This window comes from Macrotis lagotis, chromosome X, assembly GCF_037893015.1.
Source record: "Macrotis lagotis isolate mMagLag1 chromosome X, bilby.v1.9.chrom.fasta, whole genome shotgun sequence".
Lineage (NCBI taxonomy): Eukaryota > Metazoa > Chordata > Mammalia > Peramelemorphia > Peramelidae > Macrotis > Macrotis lagotis.
The window spans coordinates 250826580-250853002 of NC_133666.1; the positions used below are offsets into that span (position 1 = coordinate 250826580).

General features: G+C 37.4%; 1 protein-coding gene across 2 annotated transcripts in view; it reads right to left on the bottom strand.

The window, feature by feature from the left end:
* Positions 1-4769: 4769 nt before the first annotated feature.
* SERINC5 (serine incorporator 5) overlaps positions 4770-26423 on the bottom strand; it is a 108555-nt gene continuing 86901 nt past the window's right edge. The window contains exons 9-12 of one of the 2 annotated variants that reach the window (XM_074202687.1): positions 16604-16670; positions 14139-14178; positions 12418-12562; positions 4770-9996 (exon numbers count right to left, since the gene is read on the bottom strand). In XM_074202687.1, the coding sequence (XP_074058788.1) occupies positions 9849-9996; positions 12418-12562; positions 14139-14178; positions 16604-16670 (400 nt within the window). In that variant the 3' untranslated portion in view covers positions 4770-9848. Of the gene's footprint in view, positions 9997-12417; positions 12566-14138; positions 14179-16603; positions 16671-26423 lie in introns of both variants that reach the window. The other variant, XM_074202686.1, reaches the window with a different exon arrangement.

Here is a 26423-nt window from a genome sequence, read left to right on the forward strand (position 1 = left end):
GAAAATCAAATGAGGGAGTTAGAAGAAAAACTGGGAAAAGAAATGACAGAGATGCAGGAAAAACATGAAAATGAAGTCAGCAGCTTAGCCAAGTAAATCCAAAAAAATGCTGAAGAAAATAGCATGCTAAAAACCAGCTTAGGTCAGATGGATAAAACAGTTCAAAGTTATTGAGGAGAAGAATGCCTTAAAAAGCAAAATTGGCCAGATGGAAAAAGAGATAAGAAAACTCTGAGGAGAACAAATCCTTCAGACAAAGAATAGAATTCAGGGAGATTGATGAATTTACCAGAAATCAGGAATCAATACTTCAAAACCAAAAAAATGAACAATTAGAAGAAAATGTGAAATATCTCATTGAAAAAACAACAATATGGAAAACAGACTTAGGAAAGATAATTTAAAAATTATTGGAATACCTGAGAGTCATGATCAGGAAAAGAGCCTTGACATCATTTTCAAAAAATTACTACAGGAAAATTGCCCTGATATTCTAGAAGCAGAGGGCAAAATAGAAATGGAGAGAATCCACCGATCCCCCCCAAGAAAGACATCCCAAAAAATCAACCCCTAGGAATATTATAGCCAAGTTCCAGAACTCCCAAGTCAAAAAGAAAATATTACAAGCAGCCAGGACACAGTTCAAATATTGTGGAGCTGCAGTCAGGATCACACAGGACTTAGCAGCAACTACATTGGAAGCTCGTAGGCTTTGGAATATAATATACCGGAAGGCAAAAGAGCTTAGAATGCAGCCAAGAATCAACTACCCAGCAAGGCTGAATGTTCTCTTCCAGGGAAAAAGATGGACTTTCAATGAACCAGGGGAATTTCAAATGTTCCTTTTGGAATGGCCAGAGCTGAACAGAAGGTTTGATCTTCAGATACAGGACTCAGGTGAAGCATGGAGATTGGAGGAGAGGGGGAAAATATGAGGGACTTAATGATGATGAACTGCATGTATTCCTGCACAGAAAAATGACACTGATAATACTCATATGAACCTTCTCAGCTAATAGAGCAGGTAGAGGGAGCTTTAATAGTTGAAGCACAGGAGAAAACTGAATTTGAAGATAAAATATGGTGTAAAAATAGAAAAAATAGAAAATAGAATAATAGAAATAGAAAATAATAGAAATAGAAATAGAAAATAATAGAAAAAAAGGGAAATGGAATGGGAGAAAGAAAAAGGAGAGGGGGAATAGTCCAAGATATTTCACATAAGATTTTTTTTATTACAATGAGCTATTGCAATGATATGGAAAGGGGGAGGCAAGGGGGAATGAGGGAACCTTTGCTCTCATCAGAGGTGGCTAGGAGAGGAAACAGCATATATACTCAATGGAGTATAGGCATCTGGAGTAAGAAGGAGGGGGGAGCAGGGGGAAGGGGTGGGAATGTGAATAAAGGAGGAGGAGAGGATGGACCATGGGGGGAGAGTGGTCAGATATAACACATTTTCTTTTTTACTTCTTGCAAGGGGCTGGGATTGAAAGGCCTGTCCAGGACCATAGGGCCAGGTGGATGCTGGGCCTAAGGGCTGGTATGGGGGCTCAGGGCCTCTTGGACCCAGGACCAGGGATCTGTCTGCTGCACCACTCAGCGACCCTACAGCAGAGTCAGAGTGAAAGGAGAGAGAAAATATAGTACATAGTAGTGGAGAAATAAGAAAGGAGGGAGTTGCGATCAGCAATGGCAACATTGGAAAAATATGGAAGTAACTTTTGCGATGGACTTACCATAAAGAATGTGATCCACCCGTGACAGAGTTGTTGGTGTTGGAACAAGGACTGAAGCACATTTATTATTATTATTATTTGGGGGAGGGTGCAGGGCAAGTGGGGCTGGGTGGCCTGCCTGGGGCCACATAGCAGGTTGATCTTTGGGTGTCTGGGGCTGGATTTGGACCCAGGTGCTTCTGGCTCAAGGGCCAGTGCTCTGTCTGCCACCCAGGCACCCCTATTATTACTATTTTATTTTATTTTGGGTCTTTTTTTTTCTTCTTTCTGTTTTTTGCAGGGCAGTGGGGATCAGGTGGCTTGCATGTCACACGGCTGGGTGACTGTTGGGTCTATGGGGGCTGGATGTGGGCTCGGGTGCTCTTGACTCCAGGGCTGGTGCTTCATTCATTGTGCCACCTGGCCATACCTACAATTATTACTATTTTTTTATTTTAATTTTTTTTCTCTCCCCTTTACTTTATTGCTCAAGCAAGTCTATATTCATGGGGGGAGGGAGTATTTCATTTACTCTTAAACAAGAGTATTTTATTAATGTAAAAAAAACATTTGTACAAAATGAGAATAAAAAAAAATTTTTAAATGAACTATGTAAAGAGTAACCTGAAGATAGTCAATAGAGGTAAGTCACTAGACTTTAGGGAGACCAGGGAAAACATCCCATAGGAGGGATTTTTTTCTGAAACTTGAAAGAATCCAGACAAGGCAGTAGACAGATGAAGAGGGAGAGTATGCCATGCAAGGGGACTAGTCAGTAAAGAGTCTGGAGTCAGGATACAAAGTATCTTGTTTGAGTAACAAAGTGGGTCAATATTCCTGGATCAAAAAGTACCGGGCTGCCAGTAAGATCTAAGAAGACTGGAAAAGGTAGAAAGGGGAACCTTTACTTGATCTGGAGGCCACTGGAATTTATTGAGTACGGGACTGTTCTTTGTTCATCTGAGGATTCTTGTTCTAGAGCCCTCTGGTATTTCTGCAGGTTTCTAGATCAAAGGATCATAGACCTAGACCTGAAAAGTATCTCAAAGATCACTTAATCCAAATGCCTTATCTCACAAAGAAGTAAACAAAGGAAAAGACTTGTCCAAGTCAAATAAACTAGAAAGCCATCAGAGTCAGAATGAGAGAATAAGTCCTCTGACTCTGGCACAAAGAACTCTTCTTACTATACCAAAGACCTCTCTTCCTCTCTTCTGAAGAACAGAACAAGGACAAGCAACAATAACAAAGCTAGTTTTTGTTCATTTATGAGCAATAAACTCCAAATTATTTATGCTTCTCAAAATTATTTTCTAATCTTTGCAAATTGTTGTCATCTAAATTGTAAATTGCTTGGGCGGCTAGATGGCTTAGTGGATAAAGCACAGGCCTTGGAGTCAGGAGTACCTGGGCTTGGCTCAATCCAGTCACTTAATAATTACCTAGCTGTGTGGCCTTGGGCAAGACACTTAACATCATTTGCCTTGCAAAAAACCTAAAAAACAAAAAACAAAAAAAACCCAAATTGTAAATTGCTTCTAATCTTTGTAAATGGATATTTCTGTAAAATCTTTATTGCAATGTGAATTAAAGTGTGTTGTGCTATTTGCACTTTAACATTATTTTAAAATAACATACCAACACACCCATTGTTTGTTGTTGTTATTTTAATTGTGTTAAACTATTCATGATCCCATTTTGGGTTTTCTGGGCAGAAATACTGGAATGGTTGCCATTTTCTTCTCCAGTTAATTTGACATATGAGAAAACTGAGGTAAGCAGGAATAAATGACTTGCCCAGGCCCATAAGCCTAGTGTTTAAGGCTCAATTTGAATTCAGGAAAATGAGCATTCCTGACTCTAGTCCCAGCACTCTATCCACTGCATCCACCATTAGGGGAAAGAGCAGAGTTAAAGTTCTTTTTTTTTTTTGGCTTTTTGCAAGGCAATGAGGTTAAAGTGGCTTGCCCAAGGTTATACAGTTAAGTAATTATTAAGTGTCTGAGTCTGGATTTGAACTCAGGTCCTCCTGATGCCAGAACTGGTGCTCTATCCACTGCACCACCTAGCTGCCCCCAGAGTTAAAGTTCTCAAGAAATCTGGTCTGTGTCTATATAACCAAAAGGATGCTATTAATGGAGGGAAACATCTTTATATTTGTTTTTATGATCTGTATGAGTTCAGAAATCTTCTAATTTCTGAAAAAAGTAGATTCATTCATTTTCAGTCTAATCTGCCCACTTTTTACCTCTAACCCAAATTTCTAATGAGTTCTATAGTAGGTGATCCAATGACATAGTTCCCCAACACTAGCTGCCTCAAACAACCTCCCACCCCCATGCCTGCAATGCTTTCCCTTTCGGTTTTTACTTCCTAGCTTCCCTAACTAGACCTCAGTTGGAATCCGACTTTCTTTGAGGCCTTTCCCAATCCTCAATTTTTCGTGCTGTCTTCCAATTTGCATACTGGAGTTCTTTGAAGGTTAGAAATAATATTTGTCATTCTCGTATTCTCAACATTTAGCACAATCCTTTGCAAATAGTAAGGTGCTTATTAAATGGTAGGTTCCATCAGCTGGTCTTCAAAGATCTTGTAGCTTCTTCTGGAACAGGGAGGGGTAAGAAGGGTTCCAGCTCCTAAGATCTTTTACAATTCAGACATGGTCATCCATAGTGAGGATATTAAAATCTGGTGTGTGTACATACACACACACACACACACACACACACACACACTCTCTCTCTCTCTCTCTCTCTCTCTCTCTCTCTCTCTCTCTCTCTCTCTCTCTCTCTCTCTCTCTCCCCCCAAGTCTGACCTCACTCTCAAAACAGGAAAAAAAGAAATGGATGAAGCAGTGCATGGCCTCCCACCCTCTTCTCTCCCTCCTATGTTACTTCATTAAAAACTACAGGGACAGCTACAAAGCACACCAAAAGGATTGGTGACCTTTGCACTCCCCAACCCCCCTCATAAAGTTTTGCTTTTCTACACCAGAAAACCTTTTTCACTGCTAAGGCAGTGACTTTATAACCTGATGGGGATGAAAAAAGCTTGTTTTTATATTTTAAACTTTATTCAATTTTGTATATAGCAATTCTAAGCATTACACATAAGACACTGCTTTAGACATTTTATAGAAAACAGGAAGTTTTTTTGGCTTTAAAAAAAGAAAAAAGAAACCAACACATACAAATCCAATTGTCAGTAAGAAGCAAAAATCCTCACCCAAAGGGGGACCAATACAAATTTCAAAATGATGGTACATTTAGCATACAAACTATTCCTCGAACTCTAATCTAGCAAGCATGACCACATTATTTGACTACAGCTAAGTAAAAACATTCCAAAAACTACATTTAAAAAAAAGTCTCGTTTCATCAAAGTAAAAACATTTAAAAAATATTTCTTGTAAAACTTATCACCAAAGTTTAAAAATTGCAAAAACTTTTTGCAGGCATTTTTGTAAATAAAGTTAAATTTCAATCTTTATTGAAGGAAAAAAAAAGCATTCTCTTAAATTTCTTATAAATACCCTCTAGAGACATATATTATAAATCTGCCACAATCTTCACCTGAAAGAATTTCCAAGGCTCCTTCACCAGAAAGGATCACCCTATTGACTTACTTTCATTAAACCTTGCTCATATAAATAAGGTCCAACTTCATCTACATTTGAATTTTTACCCCACTTTGTTTCTCTCTGTTATCTATCAAAATGACTGATTTTTAAAAAATTCTTAAAAGGGGGGGAGACTCTTTGGTTCAAAATAAAACATTATTCCTCTCTTCTAAAACGACTCTCTGTATGATTCTGATTAAACATCCATTTGGGGAGGAGTTCAGGAGAGCTGAAGGGAAAGACTTCAGACTGGATAATTATATTTTCCTTAGTTTATGTGAACTGCACTCCTATTGTTTTGGAAGCCCCAAAGGAGTTCCCGGTTGTATCTAGAATATAGCACTAAGTATAAAGTTGTTAAGAGTTTAATGATTACATGAGAATGGGTAGAAAGCTCAAACAATGCTACAAGGCAAAATTCAGAATGTAGCCCACAAGTTATTAGTCAAATCCCAAGTTGTCATTGGTCTTTCCAGGCTAGTGTCCCGCCACTTAGAATTTTTCCTGGGTTTGATTTTTCTGACGCTGGCATCACTTTCCTTTCATAAGAAAACATTCTTTCACTTAAAAAAAAAAAGATATGTATTCAAGTGTGCATCAAAATGACACTATTTAAAGAGAAGGAAAGGGGGCAGGGGTGTGGGGATGAGGAGCCACAGCACTTCAAATACAATCTCTGGGATTCCCCTTTTCCAGGGCAACATGAAGCACCAGTGTAGTAAAGTCATGGTGGGGAAAATGTGAATATATACTGCCTTAGGGTAAAGGACAGTCTTTTTTTGGAATATTCTACACCCCAGTGTTCATTACTGCTCACTGATCAAATCCTGCTAAAGGACTAGGAAGAATGAAACATGGAAGCCTCCTAATTAGTAAACCTCCCATTCACAAGTACAGAAACTAAGACTCTCAAAATTCCCCCTTTATCAATATATACAATTTCAAATTCCTTTCCTTAACCTCTCCAAAAAAATGGCTCCAAATACTTCTGCCAAGTAGTTTCATTAAGCTCTTCTCACAGAAGAAAAAAAACTATATTCCCAAAAGGCATCAAGATCTTGTGTCACAAAGTGTTGGATATGATGGAATTTAAGGATCAATTGAGCAAGACTCCTAAATAGCTTATATGGTAAATAGATTGATTTCTAAAAGGACATATGTTTATCAGATGTGATATTCTTATGTAATGCTATCTATTTTAGTGTTCTCATCCTTAACAAAAACAGCCAGAAAAGAAAATAAGGGTTTTTTCTTTCACTATTTCTAGCATCAAGTGACTGAATGGTAGAGAGAAAGAATGAAGGCTGTGGCAACCTTCTCTAGCTTCTATGCATGAGGGAGTCTTGGACAGAAGAAATCCAAGAGTCATTTCTTTAATTATTCACAAGATGCTTCATCTTTTTGATAAAGGTCAGTGAGATGATGGAGTTCAAAGCACTGAAAGTAGACCAAGTTAACTGAAGTTAGCACAGATTGTTTTTTCCAGTTACTCTATCACCAAAATCGTAACATACCATAACACAAAAAGACAGGTACACATATATCCTGACCCATCCACCCAAGTACTACTTATAACTATAATAAATAAGGTAACTTTCTACAGATGTCCCCTAGGCCACCAGCACTTTGGACACATCAACCCCATTTTATAGCATCAACATAAAATTTTACAAAGGCAAACTAAGAAATATACCCTTCTCCTCAGAGAGTCAAGCCATTACCACCACCAATAATAAAAACTTATTCACGTCTTCTCCAAAAAAGGTTCAAGTTTTTTCTTCTAACTTCTATTGATGACTGTTTCCTAACTCCCTGACTTTCAGAAAATACTGTGCCTCTAAACTGTGAATAATGACCACGATTATGGATGCTTTGCAAAACTACAAAAAAAAGCTGTGTTCAAACAGAGGCTAGCAGAGTTAGCTTGCATCTATTCACTTCAAGTTTTGACTCCAATCAGATCCAAGAAGCATAGTGATCATTCAGTGTTCCTTTTTTCCTCTGCTCCTGTAAATTCTTCCTCATTATAAAATGAGATGGAATGAACAAGCATACACATAATATGTTATCATCCATAACTAGTGTGGATTCAAACAATTATTTTTCTAAGATAACGTGTTTTCCATGGTGACTGGTAATTGTTTCTTTCATTACTTTACAGGGGGAAAACTCAATATGAGACCATCTAAAAACTGAATACTGAGGCCAATAAGTATATGCATAATTCTGCATATCACATATATGTTATATATGTATTGTATATATATCCATACATATATATAATATATTATATATATATTTGTATATATGTGATACACAAACACTTTTAGAAATATTGATCTATTATCATAGATAGGTAAATGGGGTTAAGGGAGAAAAGGAAGAAGAGAATAAAACAAATGGGGGAGTGCCAAGCAGAAGAAATGGAATGTATATGCTCCCATTAGATTCATGATCTGGTTGCTTATTTCTAACTCCACATTTGGCAAGCTGTAGGCTCCTTCAATTTATTTAAGTGTTTTACACAAAAAACTGCTTTCATTTGGAAGGATGAGAGCATCATTAACAAATCTCTTGGTTTAAAATGTTCTCCCAACCTACAAGTAAGGAAAGAGAGCTCTAAGGCTGAGCCACAAAACTGTTTTGAATAGTGCTCTTCTCTTGCTTCCACCTAGCTCTCATTTCTAGGCCAAGAATAGTTTGGGAAACTCTAGAAATACCAAGTGTAGATTTCCCCCATCACATCTGCGTCTTAGCACCCAGAGTGGAACACATCTGTTTGGGATGATCTTCATAAGAATCCTCATGATGCAATGGCCAAAAATTCAATTTCTCACAGCACTAATCTGGTAAAATATCCAAGGATGCCTTATGTAAACTGAACAAATATTATCCTTTCCCATATAATACATGGATTCCCTTCTCTTAAGTCTACAGGTCACATTCACAACAGATCTATTTGACTCTGGTTCCAAGTTTCTCCTGGGACATGATATGAGAAATAACAAGGGTGCTAACAGTGTAGGGAACATAATCAAAGCTACAAAATCAAAAAGCCCTCATGCACAGAAACAACAATTTTTTTGAGAAAGACAGAGAAAAGAAGAGTCATATGCCCAATAGGTTTCAGCCAAAAAAAGCAATTTTGGGATCTAAGCCCTTGTAAGAAAATTATTATTCAAAGTACTAACAATTAAAGCAAACAAATGCTACCTAGGTATCTATCCATAGATTAGTATGGAAAAAGAAACTTTGGAGTTATCCTGAAATCATATAAGCAAATAATACAAGTAATATTTGCAATTATTGCATTACCTTAATCAAGTAATAACAATAAGGTAAGATCATATTGTCAATAAATTGTGCTTATTCACATTATAACAAAGAAGTGGCAGAAAATGGGTCAGTGGGCCCAGGGAGACAAGAAGGATAGAAAATGACACCTGTGATTTCCAGCATCACATGTTCAGGGAAAGACACTTAAAGCCCACAGGGAAATGGAACTTAAAAAAAAAAACTCTGGGATTTGTTTAAAGGATAAAATCACTAGATTTCACCTTGCTTTGAAAGATAGATTTCATCTGCCTTGAAAATAGGTGCTTCCTCCTTCAAACCTTAAATATTAGAATATGGCCAGAACTCAATGCTTAGTATTTCATAACCACATCAACCACCTGAATGTTTTAAGTGCAGAGTCAGATAGCCCCAGAACTGCCCTTTCCAGATAGGGCCAAAGTCCTCAGGCTGTTTGATAGGTGTTTTTAATACACCTAATAGAGATTTCAGACTATAGAAACTTGTTTTTTTTCCCCTCTACAAAAATGTTGAATCTCTTGATTCAATCAATAGTTTGATCTCTTTGGGAGGAAAATAATCTTCTGAAAAAATAATAACCCTAAGATTTTACCAGCCAGATTTCTAAAGGAAAAAAAACTGAAAACAAATGTAAAAGAAAAAAAACCACTGAGACCTTTGGAATTCTGCTTTCTGAAAAAATTATAGCTAGTTACTTTTGTAATATATCAAGTGAGACTTGGTGGACTATCTGCTTCATGAAGACTGGGACCAAGTCTTAATTATCTTTAAAACACCCATACACCCCAACACCCAGTATAGTGCTTTGCACATTGTAGGCACTTGGTAATTATTTGTTGAATTTGAACTTAATGGCACCATCTTATTATAAAAGGTCGTGAAAGTCAAAAGCATACCTATAGTAAATATTATCTTTGATCAGTGTGAACCCAAACAATTCTTTCTATGAAGATTAAAAAAAAAACAACCACCATACTTCCCACTGTGAATGGAAAAAACTCAATTTAATCTAAACATTCTTATTGAATGTTTGTTTTTCGGGACTCCTTTTGGGCCAGCCTGGTGCTGGCAAGTTTGCAGGTGGTTTTTAGGACTCCAAACATTACTCATATTAATCATTACTTTAAAAAATAGTCTTTTAGTTGGCAGATTGGTCAAACTGAGTGAGTTACTGATAAAAGAAGCTCTCAGATCTTTCACACGGCAAATTCTCTGGTAGGAAGACAGAGAGGAGCTAAGAGAGTCCACAGATAAATCAGGATACACATCCAGCAAGATGTCATCTTGACCCAGAAGAAAGATGTGCTTCCGCTGAAGAATTTTTCAATGTGAGCACCTTCATAACTATTGAAAAGAAAGATAAACAGATTTAATCTCCTTACAAGTTGGTTCTTTTCCCCTTAAGTCCCTTCCTTTTAAAAGTCATGCTCGTAAGGTATCTATGATACTACAGTTACAAAGGTGACTTGATATTCCAGTTTTCAGAATAGTAGCTAGGCACATTGAAGGAGATTAATGCTTGGTGTTAAAATGAGAGATATTGGCACACTTTTGCTGCTCAGAGCCTATACGTGCCCACTCATCCTATGCAATTCCTAATATCCTTCCCTAAATCAGTTCATGGGCTCAAGCAACATGGTAAGAGTCTCCCTTTCATTCTCTTTACATAGCGTGGATAACAACAGTCATGTGGAGCCACCAGCAGTTAATCCCTCATTCCCAATTTTTGACTGACTCATCTTTTAAAAAACTGGATCTTAATTTCATTGTAGAAAAGTCTTGGTGAGGGCAGATCGGCACTTTCTTAGCTGGTTGAGAAGTAAAGGAAATACAACCTGAAACTGGGTCTTCCAAAGCCCATTTTTTTAAATCAAATATTTCTCTGGTGATTCTTTACACTGGCTTTCCTCTCTAATTCCTCATTTTAAAGACTTTAGGTAGTAAAATTCTAACCCCAAAGAGAAGTGGATAATGCCTACATATTCATATGAACGTGTTTTGGAGTCACTCTTCTTTTGGGTTTTGTATCTCGAACCTCCCCCAATTAGCTCTTTATGATGGGATTCTTTTTTTTGTTTGTTGATACTTCCAATTTACTTTCTGACTTCAAACTTCTGGAGGAAAGATCTAGACTAGTCTTGATGCTGCTTTCTAGGAGTATTTATTGAGTGTTGTTTCATTCAAGGATCTCAGGACCAGGTCAGATTGGGTCCCTGCAAGCTTTCAGGAGTCTCCAAGTGGTCTGATCCAGGGCAATATCATCTAACTGCTTCATCCTGAACTGTCTTTGAATCTGAGTGATAATAGACTCAGTGGCTATCAGTCACCTAGAGAGTTCTATTGGTTCAGAGTAAGGAACATCACATCTTCTTGAAGTGGGATTCCTTCCCTGGTTATCACACTAGGCTGGAAGTTGGAACAGAAATTACTCCAAGGATATGAACTAATCAGCTGCTGCTACCTTCTGACTGTTGCCAGCTCAGAACATAGCCCAGAGTCTCCAATTGCTCACTATCCCTAAACACCACAACCCTGGACTCAGCTCTGTCACAAGGAAATGGGGAGTAAGCCACAAAACTGCCAGTCAACACCTTTTCAAGATCCCAGAGTTCTTAATTCCCTTTGCAATTCTTCCAATTGTTTTCACTAGTATTTTCATTTTATTCAAAAAAAAAATGCTTAATTTTTTTTTAATTTTCTTTCATGTCAACATTTTATCTCCTAGGTTTTCCTCCTAACACTGGAATGCTCCCAACAGCATGCCCCTGATTGTGATCTGAAAGACCTCTCTGTATCTTTATAACAACCTGGACAAGAAAGTGTGTCACTGTGTCTTTCTCTTGCATTTCCCTTCTAGATCTATATGGAGGAGTTTTTGGAGAAGAGTTTGCTATGCTTCTTCCTATTCCACCAAAACAGCTCTGTCTGGCCTTCTTAAAAGTGTGGACAGTTTAGAAGCTGAGAGAAAAGATTACTGAAAACCAATGATTCGAGGAGATCCAAAGCTTCCCCCTTTTTTCTAAAGTCCTGATTTGAAAACCTTGAATCTCTTGAAGATTGCTGATTGCTGATGAGGACATTGTCTTAATTTTCTTGCTCAAACTCCATCCAGGGAAGGTCACTATTGTGTTCTGTTCAATCTTGGATGGGACATACATTCTTGGAATAGACTGCCCAAGGTTAGATGTGGTCTGGGTATAAAGATAATTTCTTTGTCCAAAGATGAATGAATGTCACTCCCACTGCATTGTAATATTCTCTCACTAACTGTTAACCAATCAGGGTTCATTGCCACCCTGGAGAACACCTAGTTTTTGAAAGGTATATGAACTGAAAGCCCTGACTATCTTGGGTCTAAAAAAGATGGTCATATGACCTTTTTATTAATAAATATGTGACCTTATTAATAAAATAATTAAATCACCCAGAAACTATGTCTCTTGAGCCACAAAGTTAAATTGATTCATTTATACAGTAAATGATTTATTATGCACCTGTTACATATATGCACTAGGGATGGTGCTGCCTTCAAAGAAGTTTATGCTCTACAGCAACTTTCAAGAAAACTTTCCTGTCTTCAGAATCTGTCCCTTCCCCATTATTAATTACTATGCAATATATTATGTTATATTATTATATTGTTATTAGTTACTATTATTAATTATTATTATTAGTATTATTATAACTATTATTACATCATTCAAAATTGTTTCTGCAACATTCCCACTACCAACCTTGAACCCTGTAAGGATAAAGGTTACTTACTTGAACCAGTTGGTGACTGTCATCATCACATAAAGGGAACCCAAGAAAAAGACAAAATGAAAGTATGTATAGCTATAGATAGTGCCTTTCTTTTCATCATAGATGACTTGCTGTCCTCCCCTTTGATCATGAGGCTCTTCAGCATCTACTGAAAATAAGAGGGAAGAAGTGCTTTGAAGGGCTACTCTTACTCTACCTCCCTCTCCTTCTCTTACCCCCCCACTCCACCCCCAACTATTTTGTCCTAATTCTAACTGTAGAATAAATGAAGAAAGAAGATCTCTTGGGTCCTTAGTGTAGATTGCATCCTGTCCTCAAAGACCCTTACAAAAGGGTGAATGTCTGGAAAAATAAAAAGTCCCTTAGCATTTTCTGGCTGAAAGGAGATTCATTCAAGAGTCCTATTCATTTTGGCACAATTTCTAAAAGGCAAAATGGTCCCAAACTTAGAAGAAAAGAAATGCCCAGGGGGAATGATTCCCACAAGTACCTGGACCCTCCCAGAGGATAAAGCTAAAGTGATTATCTGACATTTCCTAATTCAATTTGATTTTTAAAAATCTAGTAATTAAACAATTATGAATAATGACTGACATTTATACTGGGCTTGAGATTTAACAAAGCATACTAATATACTTACACAAATAAACATATACAAATACACACAAGTGGAGAGAGAGAAAGTGGAGTGTGGGGGGGAGAAAGAGAGAGAAAAGGAGGGAGGGAGAAAGAGAATAGGGAGAGAAAAAGAAAGGTAGGGGGAGGGGGGAGGGAGAGGAAGAAAGAATCTCTGATGATCCTCCCAATAATCTATAAAGTGGGAAGACAAGGAATTAAGGCAGAGTTTAAGTGACTTACCCAGAGTCACACATCTAGGGGTGGCTAGGTGGTGCAGTGGATAGAGCACTGGCCTTGGAGTCAGGAGTACCTGAGTTCAAATCCAACCTCAGACACTTAATAATTACCTAGCTGTGTGGCCTTGGGCAAGCCACTTAACCCCATTGCCTTGTAAAAAACAAAAACAAAAACAAAAACCTAACAGAGTCACACATCTAGTAAGTGCCTGAGGCTGGATTTGAACTCAGGTCTTCTTGTCTCCAGGTCTCACACACTAGCTGCCTATTAAGAGGCAGTGTAATATAGTGGATAGAGAGCTGGTCTAAAAATCAGGAAATCACAAGTCTGAGACTAGCCCTGTATCTATACCACTTTGGGCAAGTTACCTAACCTCTCAAGAGTCCCAGGTTGAAGTCTAAGACTTTAAATTCCAGAGAAGGTGCTGGCCTACATTCACAAAGAGAATTTCCTCAATTAGGAGACAAATTCCTAATACCAAAGCAATCACAGATCCAGTCCCTATTCTGCCTTTTCATTACATGACTCCACAAGAAAAGGAAAACAGAAACAAAGTGAGGAAAAAAACAGATGTCAAGAGTTGCTGATATTTTTATTTCCAAATCACTTCTTTAAAAAGCTTCTAGCAATTGTTCCAAATCCCACCAGCTATTTTAATGTAAACAAAAGCCCTTTCAAAAAGTGAGAGAAATGAATAAAACCCCTCATGAGGAGAAATGGGAAAGCAGTCTTTACATGTAATCCCATGTGTACATGTGTATATAAAAACATCTCATACTTCTACTTTTGACAAAATTATTCTATCTGAAATTAAAGAGTCCATCTATAAAACTCCTATGGTTGAAATAGACTAATTTCCCACATACCTTGTTCATCAGAAGTAAAACAAAAACAGCACCTAGCTACCTATAAGACAAAAATAAACAAATATCACAAAGAGTTGTTAATAAGAGCATCATAGAATCATATTTTAATTTCAAGCTTGCAGAACATTAGCTAGCAATTATTTAGTGCTTTAAGATTTGCAAAGTGCTATGTTAAGAAGGAAGAAACAATGATACCACCATTTCTTGAAAAGCCCAGCTACCAGCCCTGTAAAATGCAAATTTTCATAGAGTGGGGTTAATTTAGGTTCTGGTCTTGTCATGGTGTCACCGTGATTCTCACAATAAACAATCCTATGAAGAAGGTACCATTATTATCCCCATTTTAAAGATGAAGAAATAGGCTCAGAGAAGATAAGGGTTGGAGGTCAGGGACCTCAGGGTTAATAAATTGTCTGATGCAGATTTGCAGCTAGATCTTCCTAATTCTAAATCCAGGACTCTATCCAGTGAATCCCTTTATTTTAAAGGTGAGAAACTGAAATTTTTTTTTAATGAAAGAAGCTCAAAGAGTACCAAGGTATTTTCATTCCAACTGCTTTCAAGATGAATCCAACCAAGGCTATTATTTGAGCCAAAATGGCCTAGATTTTCATTGTGGGCTACCCAATGAAGACCTCTCCTGAAGATTTTAATTATCAACCCTACTGAAAACAAGATACAGTACTCTGACACAAAATAACATTTATTTCTCTTAGAGGTGCAATGTTGTCAGTGCATTATAAATCCTACTCTTAATTATAACAGCAAAGGACCACATTTTGAAAGTGCATTAACTGTTTCCAGAGTGTGATACATCTCATTTGAATCTCACATCACTTTGTGAGGCTGAGGGTATTACTACCATCATTTTACAGATGAGGAAACTGATGTACAGAGAGTGTGACTAGTCCATGGAGAGCAAAAAAGTAAACCTGGGATTACTCCACGTGGTCTAAAGGCTCTTCCAGAGCTGTAACAAAAGACTATGATTGTCTCCAAAAAGCCAGCATTCATAAAACAAGTGCCACTGTTAAGAAAACTGCGAATTATATATTCACTAGTTTGGAAAGAAGAAAATAATGGACATTTTTCCCCATGCTGAGTTCAGGGGAAAAAAAATTATTTTGTTTACTATGACAGGAGTTTGGCTATTGCTTTTTGTTTAAAAGTCTAATCACAATCAAGATACTGAAAATGAGACGGGATGGTCTCACTCAGAGGCCAAAAACAACCAAGGAGGTAGGCTTTTCTTCTCATGAAGGATGTGTCATAACCAATTCAAACTCTGCTTGGTCATCTGTGCTCTTCCATAACAGAGAGATCCAATTTGGTGTATGTGCTGGCCAGGAGACAATCCCAACTGTCTCAGTTTGGATGTAGGAAATAGCTACAGAGAGACCATTTCTGTTAAGACATCAAAGCTTTTCTATCCAGGGGCAGTCACTGAGATGGAGCCAATGGCCAGATGTCAAAATGGGCCATGTACTTCTGACTTGGGTGGGGCCAGAACCTAAATTTTTCAAAAAAACTTTTTTTGCACTCAGGTCCTCCTGACTCCAGGGCTGGTGCTCTATACACTCCACCACCTAGCTACCCCTCAAATTAATTTTGCTAGTATTCTCATGATGATATTTGTCCTTCATTCTTGAAGAGAATCATGACATCAGGGAGGTGACACCATGACAAGACCAGAACCTAAATTAACCCCACTCTATGAAAATTTGCATTTTACAGGGCTGGTAGCTGGGCTTTTCAAGAAATGGTGGTATCATTGTTTCTTCCTTTTTTTATAGTATCAGAATTCCTTCCAAGTGTGGTCTTTTGACCCTAGCTCAGGTTTTTTTAGTTATTTCTGGATGAAATGGAAAATTATTTTTGAAGGAAAGAGGAAATGATGGACTTATCATGCAAAATACCAGAGTTGAGAATCCTAGGACCAGAGGGTTCCAGAGACCAGATCTAACATGAAGGCTACCCAGCGGTACCACTTTATTTCACCTCTGCCTACCTAGGCATTTTTCTTGAAGCTTCAAAATGTTTCATTGTTCCAACATTCCACCATTGCTCAAGGAGCTTCAAGTCTCCAGAAGCAGGATGTTCACCAAGGGAAGTAGCGGAGCTTTAAGAGCCCAGCATGGAATAGTTAATCAAACATCTGCTAGGAGGCCCAAGCAGTGGGAGCTGTGCTCAAAGAGCCAACTTTGGTGGTAGGAACCTCAGAAACTGTATAAACAACTTTATCCCCACAGAACATATGGGAAAGTGCCAATCAGTTTTCTTTTTAATCTCTTTCTTTCCCAGGGAGAGAAGGGGATGACGAATACAGACCAACAGAGATACAACACACAAAATGCACAGCTAAATAAACAAATATAGTAGATAAATAAGATTTAAAATGACTAAATGCATTCACAGAAAAAAAGCTTTCTGAGAATTGACAAAAATGGGGAAGGAAATAAACTTACTTCTGGCTCAGAAGTGGTGTATCTTCCCCTTAGAGCCTCCGAACTTGACCGGGTTGTTGATGTTAAACTAGAGAGATGGAAGAAGCGAGAGCCATCAACAGACATCGTTCTGTTACATCAAAAGTCATTAGAAACATATATAACATATCCAGTGGGAACTGTTTGATGTCCTAAAGGTCAGTTTGTTATCTAGAGTGCTAAAACCTAGGTCAAAGCATGGATCACTCTAAATTTCTATTCTATTCAAAAAGAGGATAACAATAATATTAATAGTGTATTGTGTTTTTATGCATTTAGTAGAGTATTAAGTAAGGCCTGCAAAGTTCTTTGTCTATGTTCACTCATTTGAGTGTCACAACAATTTGAGCAGGTGCTATTAACTTTACAGATGAAGAAACTGAGGCACATAAAGGATTTTTTTTGGAGATTTTGGGGGGAGAGGGAGGTTGGTTGGTTAGTTTTTAAGTAAGATTTCCTTTGTTCATGTGCATCAACTGCTTAAAAATATAGGTATTTTAAAAGAATAGCCACTCTTGGCTAACCTCCATACCTCCCACCATCAACACTTTGTTTTTTTTGTCTGTTTTTTTCACAGAACCTGATACTAGAACTAACAGTAGAATCATCTAAGTTCTGTTTTTGGCTGTTGCTTAATCATATTCTTTTCCCCAGAGATAAGTACTCTCTAGGAGGGATAGTCAAATTTGCAGAGGCCCACAGAAATGAATACCACCAATACCCACCAGGTAGGTGGATAACTGACATCTAGATATGTTTTCCTTTCAGAATCCAGTAAATAATAGCAAGCAAGGTGAAAAAAAGCTGCCATTTTATTCAAACCCAGATATAAAAAAACATTCCTAGAAAATTTCATACCATTAGTGGAAAAAACAAACTTTAAATCCACACCAGAAAGAGGGGGGAAACATCTGGAGAAGAATTTAAATTTGGACAAGTACAGTTTATTTGTTCTTGGGGTGAGAGGGAAGAGAAAGAAGTTATAGCCTTAAGGAAATGGAAAATCCTTTTAAATAAAATCTAGTATCCAAGAAATAAAATGTTTGTCAGAGCTTCAGATCTAATCATAAGAGATTTGAGCTCTAAGAAAGTAATAATGAGAGAATGCAAATAACAGGGATTGGTTGGCAAAAGAATAGAAGGGCTTCTCTGTTATTATCAAAATCAAACATATAAAGTACATGTTTAAGAGGTGGTATCAAGAATGATAAACTAAGAACCCTGCATTAACATCTTGGCTCCATCAATTATTAAATGTAGGGTGTGACCTGGACAAATCATTTTATCTTCCTTAAGCCTCAGGTCCCTCAACTATAAAATGGAGCTAATAACATCATCTCAAAAGATTGTTGTGATGAAATCAGTTCAAAACTTGTAAAATGTAAGCTAATTTTTTAAAATAAGAAATGTGTTGTATAATTGATATCATATTGCTTACCTTCTCAATGGGTAAGGAAAGAACAAGAAGAAAGGGCAGAATTTGGACTTTAGATTTTTTTTAAATTAATGTTAAAGACAAATAAAAAAATATGAAGAAAAAAATCTATGCAGATCAAACAACAAACTTTCTAGCTCTAAAAAAAAAATTGTTGGTTTAAGAACACATAGATATGTTGCCTACAATTGGAAGGATCCTCAAAATCACATAGTCCAAGCCTCTCATTTTGAGAGGTCCAGACTTCTGATTTCATTGTTGAAGGGGATTCCTGCTTTAGAAACTTTCTCCATCAATGAAGATCAGCAGATTGTCCGAAATAGAATTGTCTTTTGAAATGAAAAAACTGAGTGCCACCCACAGTCAAATGTGACTAAGACGTGTGATAGACAAGAATTTATTCAGCAGTTTCAGAGTGTAGAAAGGAGCCAAGAGGTTACTACTTCAGAGATATAAATGAAAGTGCCAACAGGATTCAAACTCATGTCTTCCTGACTCCAAACCCTGCAAACACTATCTCTATGCCTAACTTGGCAAACTTAAGATATTTAAGAGTAGTGTCTAATCATTAAATTACAAATTTACTAAATGAATTTAGTTTAAATGTTTCTATTTCTGTTACCAAAATCTTCTAGACAAAAATCTGAGAGGTGTCAGTCTTGAGTTTTAAGAACTAGAAAAACTTGGGCAGACAAGAAAATATCAGCAATTAGAAATTTCCTGAACTTTTTATACTCTCCATAGTCTCTAGAATGAATATATGTATATATCTATACACACACACACACACACACACACAAACACATATGTTCTAGGAATATAAACATATTGCTAGAAAATTTGAAATCCTTGGAAGAAAAATAACTTAAAATCTATTCCCCAAAAATGTGGCATTAGGTAAAGAATTTAAATATTTAAAAGTAGAAATGTAGAATCTATCACTTTAGGAAAAGAACTAAGAAAATCATATTTTTAAATCATATTAGTATCTTGCCAATGGACCTTAATATAGATGTGTCATAGTTATCATCAAAGCTATCTGAAAAAAAATCAAGCTTTTCCTGGACCAGCCTAAAGTTTTCTACCCTTTCATATGCTACTTTATTTTTAATCTGGTGCAATATTTCCAGCTTAGACTGATTTCTTTCCTAGCATGTAAAATGACAGAATGTAAACCAGGCCAAAGAAACCAAGAAGGGATTCGTTATGCCACACAAAGGATTTTTTTCATTCAATGCCAGATGAGGGGGTTAGGAAGAATCCTAACCTACCTCTGGAACCTAGCACTGAAGATATTCTAAATATTATAACTGTGAAGTAATTTCCCAACATCAAAGTGCTACTCTCTTGTGAGTGTCATCACATGTTATCATTCCTTGCCTTTCACCTTAAGAGAGTTGGGATGAGGTGAGGTGAAGGATATGATTGCTACAGTCCCTCTGTCCACCCTGATGCAGATCATGGGTTCTTAATATGTTTTTAAGTCTGTGGGTGCAGTTTATTAAAATTAGTTTCCTTTGTAATCTTGTGTCTTTATGCATTTAAAAACATTATCCTGAGAAAGGTCTATGGATTCATGAGATGACCAAAAGGTCCAAGACAAAAAAGCTTTAAAACAAGTCATGAAAAGGAAGTCCAGGAGCAAAGAAGGAACTCTTTTCCTTTTCATGTTTAAATTTTTTTGAGGGCAGAAAGAAATGAACCTCCTCATTCTTATATTTATCCAGTGAACCAAAAAAGAAAAGGATCCAACAGGGACAACTATTAGAAATCATTTCTTGGGGGGGGGGGGCATGATTCAAGACTGCCTAGCAATATAAGAACATAGAATTAGTCCAGTACATTGGAGCTGAGAGGGGCCTTACTAAGCAAAAGTGGCAGACCTCCTAGTTTTATAAATAAGAAAATTAAGATTCAAAGATATGTAACTAATGAAAAGTCAAATGAGAGACAAACCAGGACTAGAATCGAGGACAATAACAGGTAATCTATTTCTTTCATCAGTTTAAATTTCATAAAAAACAAAATTTTTCTCCCACCCATCTTTTCTCCCCTGCCTCCCTTGAATCCCCAGAAAGCAAAAATCAAAGTATCTTTGAGGAAAATTAAAAAGAAATTCCTCCCTGCCCATCCCCCTCCAAATTTTCCATTTGTTTTTCTGAGTCTACACTCTCAGAAGTACAAGATAACATTAAAGCATCTTTTCTTTATTCTCAGAAAACTTTTATATAAATGAGTAAAATATGGCTTGGGGTAATTAGTTGGACTTAAAAGTTTTTGTTAGTTTTAACATTCTGACTTTGACTAACACAGAGTTTTTCTTTAAGAGTAGGTGCAGTTATTATTTGCAATTATTCTAGCCCGGGAAATTCAGCATTCTAGCCAAGACTTGTCTGCTTCAGTATAGCAATGTGAGTGGTAACCTGATACTTTTGGCTCCCTCTTCATGCCCTCTTTCTTGTGCTCCATAACAGGTAGACTCTTAAGCAATACCAAGACCTCATAGCTGGAGGCACAATGACTTGGACATGCGTGTACATACACCTTAACGGGCAGGTTTGGTACTCAAGGTCTGCTTACTGCTCACTCCATCCAAAAATAATCTGATTGCTTTAATCTTTCTAAACATGTTCACTATAGAGAAATGATGGAAAACTGAACCCTCCCTCCCCTAATAGTGACTCTAGTACACTCGGCAATCTTCTAAATGGGATCTCCTCAAGAATTCAATGGTGATCCTGAAATGTAATTTATCACTTGAACTTGTTTTTTATAAAGTTAGAGGACCATAAAGCATCAGACTTGGATGGGACTTTGGAGATTGGGGTGGAAATTTCAAAGAAACAAATTGCAGTTTGATGTGAGTAAAATCTTCTAGATGTATCCACAAAGGTAACTGACTGCATTGGGAAGTCCTGGGTTTCGTTCCGAGAGGCCCAGTGACCACTAGGGAGTGATGTTGAAGAGCAGTCCTGTTCAAGTCTAGGATGGACTTAAAACTTCCAAGAGTTCTTCCAGCTCTCTGAAGTTTAAACCTCTTGATGAATAAATCAAAAGAGAGGTTCATCCGGAAGGAACGTGGATGTATAGACTGAGAGTCCTTTAAGGCTCTAGAGTACTATTGTGGCTATAATCTGCTTTTGTTCCTTAAGGAGAGCTCATTTGTGATGAAAAGTGGCCAGAATCACACTACCAAAAAGAGAAAAGGGATATGTGTGTCTCAGAGAGAGAGGTGGAAGAAGGGAGAAGAGACAGAGGAAAAAAGGGGGAGGGGGTAAGAGAAGTGAGAAAGGAAAAGAAGGAAGAAAGGAGAGAAAAAGGGAGGAAAGAGAGTAAAGAACAGGAGAAAGAGACTTCAATTAAAAGAAAAGGAGAAAGAAGAGATTGCTATTAGTGAACTTATTTAAGCTTGGAGATTTATGACCTTAATATCAGGTGAACCAGTAGGCAAGATTCACCAAAAATAGAAATATTAACTAACATGTATAACAATAATTTATTGCTGTTGAGTCATTTCAGTGGTGTCTGGCTCTTCTTGACCCATTTAAAGTTTTCTTTACAAAGATAAAGGAGTGGTTTGTTGTTGTTTTGTTCATTAGCCATGTCTGATTCTTCCTGAAGTTTTCTTGGCAAGGACACTGAGGTAGTAATACCATTTCCTTCTCCAGGTCATTTTACAGATGAGGAATCTGAAGCAAACAGGGTAAAGTGACTTGCCCAGGGTCATACAAATAGTAAGTGTCTGAGGTCAGATTTGAACTCAAAAAAATGAGTCTTTTAGAAAATAAGGCTCCTAAAAGGGGTCAAATAATTTATCCATGGTCATACTAGTAAGTATCTAGGGCATGATTAGAATCCAGGTCTTCTAACTTCAAGGTCACACCTCATAAGTATAGATCTGGAGCTATAAAGGACCTTAGGGAATCATCTAATCCAATCTCTTCACTCTACAAATGAGAAACTAAGGCCTGAACTGGCTTGCTGAAGGCATACAGTTAGCAAGTGATCCAGGATCTGAAGCAGGTCTTTCTAATTCCAAATTCAGTCCACTTTCCATTATATCACATCACTTCCTCTGTTCTTTGCTGCTGCCTATTTTCTTCCTTCTAATGATGCTCCACTTCAAACCCATCACTTTTACTACAACTGATTAGCCAACTCAAGCACCAGAAAATCCCACTTGGAATTCTGATATAAGATCAAATACCAACTCATGCATAAATACTGATTTGACATTTATAGTGAGATTGCCCACCCCACCCCACCCCTCAGGTAACAGGATGAGCATTTTCCTTAAATCTAGTTAAAGCTCAAAATGTTACTGAAGCATTTCATTTGGAACATTGTTTTCTAATTATAGAATTGTGTGTGCTTAATCACAGAAGTCATCTGGGTCAATTTTTCCTCTAAAAAGGCCTGTACTTCAATCCATCACAGAAAAATAGCTGTCAGTGGTTCTCTATGAGATTTCTAAAAAGGAACTTGGAGGTAAACACTGCATGAAGTTGGAGGCAGAGGGTCAGAGGCAGGCTGGCTGAAGTCATACGTCAGCAATTATGTCAAAATATCCATAGAAAGTTACCACAACGCAGTGTCTCTCATTAACCTCAGATGAGATTATCTTTAAATTAAGGATAAGGAAGGTCTAGAACAAATGTTCTTTTTTTTGTTGGGGTTTTTTTTTGTTGCAGATCCCTTTAGCAGTCTATAAAACATCACACAATAATACATAAAATAATGCATAGGATTACAAAAAGTGTAAATTGCATTAAAATACAATTATCAAAATAATAAATAATAATAATAATAATAATAATAATAATAATAATAATAATAATAATAAAAGACTTTTAGAACTCCCAGGCTAGAATAATTCTCTAGAAAAGGTTAAAGAGGAAGTTGAGCACCTCTCACCAATATATTTTCTACATCATATTTGGATCAAATGATGGCAGGGAACAGAGCCCAAGACTATCTTGGATAAAGTGACAGCTGCCTCCAAGCTGCTTATTATTAATCAGTCAGTCAATAATCATTTATTAAGTGTCTACTATGAGCAGACACTGTGCCAAAAAAAAGGATATAATTACAAATATAGTCTCTGCCCTCAAGGACTTTACAATCTAAAGAGAGAAAATATGTTATTATCATCATCATCACCATCCTTCTTCTTATGAGGATGCTGTCTATACAAAACAGGTCATTAAGGACTTCTTATTTTCAATTATTTGAATTCAGGTTCTTCTGACTCTAGGGCCAGTGTTCTATCTACTGAGCCCCCCAAGCTGCCCCCCAAAATTACAAGGTTTCATATAATTTGTTTTTGCAAGGTAGTAGGTTTAAATGACTTGCCCAAGGTCACAAGCTAGATAATTAAGCGTATGGGGCTAGATTTGAATTCAGGTCCTCCTGACTCTAGGGCCGGTATTCTATCCACTGCACCACCTAGCTGCCCCCTATTTCCTGGATTTCCTACTAAGTTTTTCTAAATCTTGCAAAAATAATTTTCAAACTTTAGTTTAATAGAGATTCCCCACCCTTCATCTATTATTAAAAATTTCTGGGGGGGAGGGGAAAAGTATAAATGAACTCTAAGACATTTAGAATTGGAAGCCTCCTCAATTTTCATGTTCTCCCCTCTGGGTCTGCCTCACTGAACCCCATGTTCCAAGTCCCACTCCAAACTTAATTCCATCCCATCCTTTTCTTTTACAAACTTAAAATAATTATTTGCTAAGTAAGGTTTCTGGAAGTCTACGTAGATCTGCTTAGGTTGCTATTACTCAAAATATTAATCACTCACAACCCAGACAAGCTACTTCTCTCTCTTGCTAGGATACATTCATGGGAAATGTTAGCATTCAAAGAGGGGAAAAAATCTTCCTTTTCAGAGAGGTAGTTTATCATGGTGGATAGAATACTGAATTTGGAGTCTGAAAGAGCTGTATCAGAATGTTACTATCAGATACTTAATTGGGTAATCCTGAGCCAGTCACTCATCTTCAGCTCATCTAGCAAATAGGGGCATCTAGGTGGTACAGTGGATAGAACACCAGCCCTGGAGTCAGGAGGACCTGAGTTCAAATTCAGTCTCAGACACATAATAATTACCTAGCTGTGTGACCTTGGGCAGGTCAATTAACCCCATTGCCTTGCAAAAAAACAAAAACAAAAAAAAATGCCTCAGTTTATCTGTACAACGGGGAAGATGGGCTTGAGGGTCTATAAGGTTTCTTCCAGCCCTAAACCCCGGATTATTGTAATTTTCACATTACATTAGCAATTGCTCTATATATGTGGCTGCTTCTCCCTCCTCTCTCCCTCTGTTAGAATGACTTTTGCAGATGTACTGTTAGCTCTTCAGCATCTGCTGGTGGTATCAAGAGATACCTCCAGGTACAGGTGGCACCAGGAAAAACTGACATCTTCAGTTCATTCTATGCCTCACTGTGGTGGTTCTAAGTTTTGAAAGTACAAAAATTGTCATTAAGTAAATGTCAAGTCAGCCACCGAACAACTTTTTTAAAATCTACTCTAGAAGGAAAATGGGTAGATTTTTTAAAGAGAGAAAAATCCAAGTTCTTCATATCCGAGTAGCATAGGATAAATTCAATTCAGAAAATTTTAAAAAGGGCCTACTTTATAAAGTGCCTACTATGTGCCAGTGCTAAATGCTAAGGAGAGAAAAAAGAGTTACTGCCCTCAAGAAGTTAGTCTAATGGGCGAGACAATTAGCAAACAAATATTTACAAAGCAAGTTATATGAAAGATGAATAATTTTTTAAATTTAAATTTATTATTTCAACAACATGCAAAGATAGTTTTCAACATTCATTTTTCATAAGATTTTGAATTCCATCTTTGTCTTCCTCCTTCCCTTCCCTGCCTCAGTTTTGACAGCAAGTAATCTGATATAAACATAAACTATGTTTAATACAGAAATAAGAATAATTAACAAGAAGAAGGCAATGGAAAAGAGAGGTTGGAGGCAAGCTTTCTGTAGAAAATGGGATTTTAAGTGGGACTTAAAGAAAGCCAGGGAGGTTGGTAGTCAAGAATAAAGGATGGAGAACATTGCAAGCATAGAGGACAGCCAGAGAGAATGCCTGGAGCAGAGAGGTGGAGAGTCTTGTTCATGGAATAAGCAGAAGGTCAGTGTCACTGGATGAAAAGAGTACATTTTGGGGAATAAAGTGTAAGACTAGAAATGTAGAAGGGTGCTAGGTTATGAAGGACTATGAAAGCCAAAAAGAACATTTGACATTGTATATGACTAATAAGCATGCTTAATTCTGCATAGTTGGCTTTCCCTTGAAGAACTTCAATCTAGAGGAATCCTACCTTTCACCTTTCTTTCCTCCAAATCCTTTGAAATATGGTCTCCTAAAATCTAAATTGTTAAGTTAGGGAGGGAATGGTCACTTCTCCCCAGCATTCCCAATATTTCCATCTCAGCAACCAGTTCCTGTTAGTGGTTATCAGATTTAGTATACATTTTCCCTGCTACTTCCTCCACCTTTTGTAGAATGAAATTAGAGGTTCATAGGACCAGAGATCTAAAGCCAAAAGGTATCTCAAGGGTTATTTTGTAACAACCCCATTTTAAAGATGAGGAAAGATTCATAACAGGTGAGGGGCTGGCCTAAGGTCACATAAGGTAGTGAATAGAAGATTAGGGTAAGAGATTGAAATCCAAGTTCTAACTCCAAATCACTGTTGACTCTTTATTGTTTAATGCAAGTCTGGAGAGGGGCATTCAGTAAGAAAATCTGTGCAGTAGACTGAGAAAAAAGCTCCTGTTGCCACTGCTCTTCATCCAAACATTTTCTCTGCTCCCTACCCAGGGTCCTGGACTTCCTCGAATGACTGAACAATCCTAATCAGACCTTCCTTCCCCTAATACTCATCTTTCTGCTATCCTACATCACAGAAGGTCTTTCATTCATTCAGAAACACATTTTAGCTTTCACCACCATCACACCAAAGTAACTCACCTTTTTACAATGCTTTGAGGTTTGCAAAGCAATTTATATGATCCTCACCACAAACCTGTGAGTTAGGTGCTATCATTCCCATTTTACATATCAGAAACTATGACCACACAGAGGATAAGAGACTTGCCTCAAGTTACACAGCATGTCAGTGGTCTGAGGCAGGATTTGAACTTGGGTCTTCCAAACCCAAGGCTGGGGTACCATCCCCTGCATCACCTAGCAGTCTATAATTCCTGGGACCTATCACTCATTAATTCCTGTAAGGATTGGTCTCTTCGGGTGAATGAGACTTCCAGTTCTTGCTTGTTGGCTAAACTTTGGGCGTCTCAGTAAAGGCATTTGAAACCAAGAGTTTTTTTTAAGACTGGCTCCC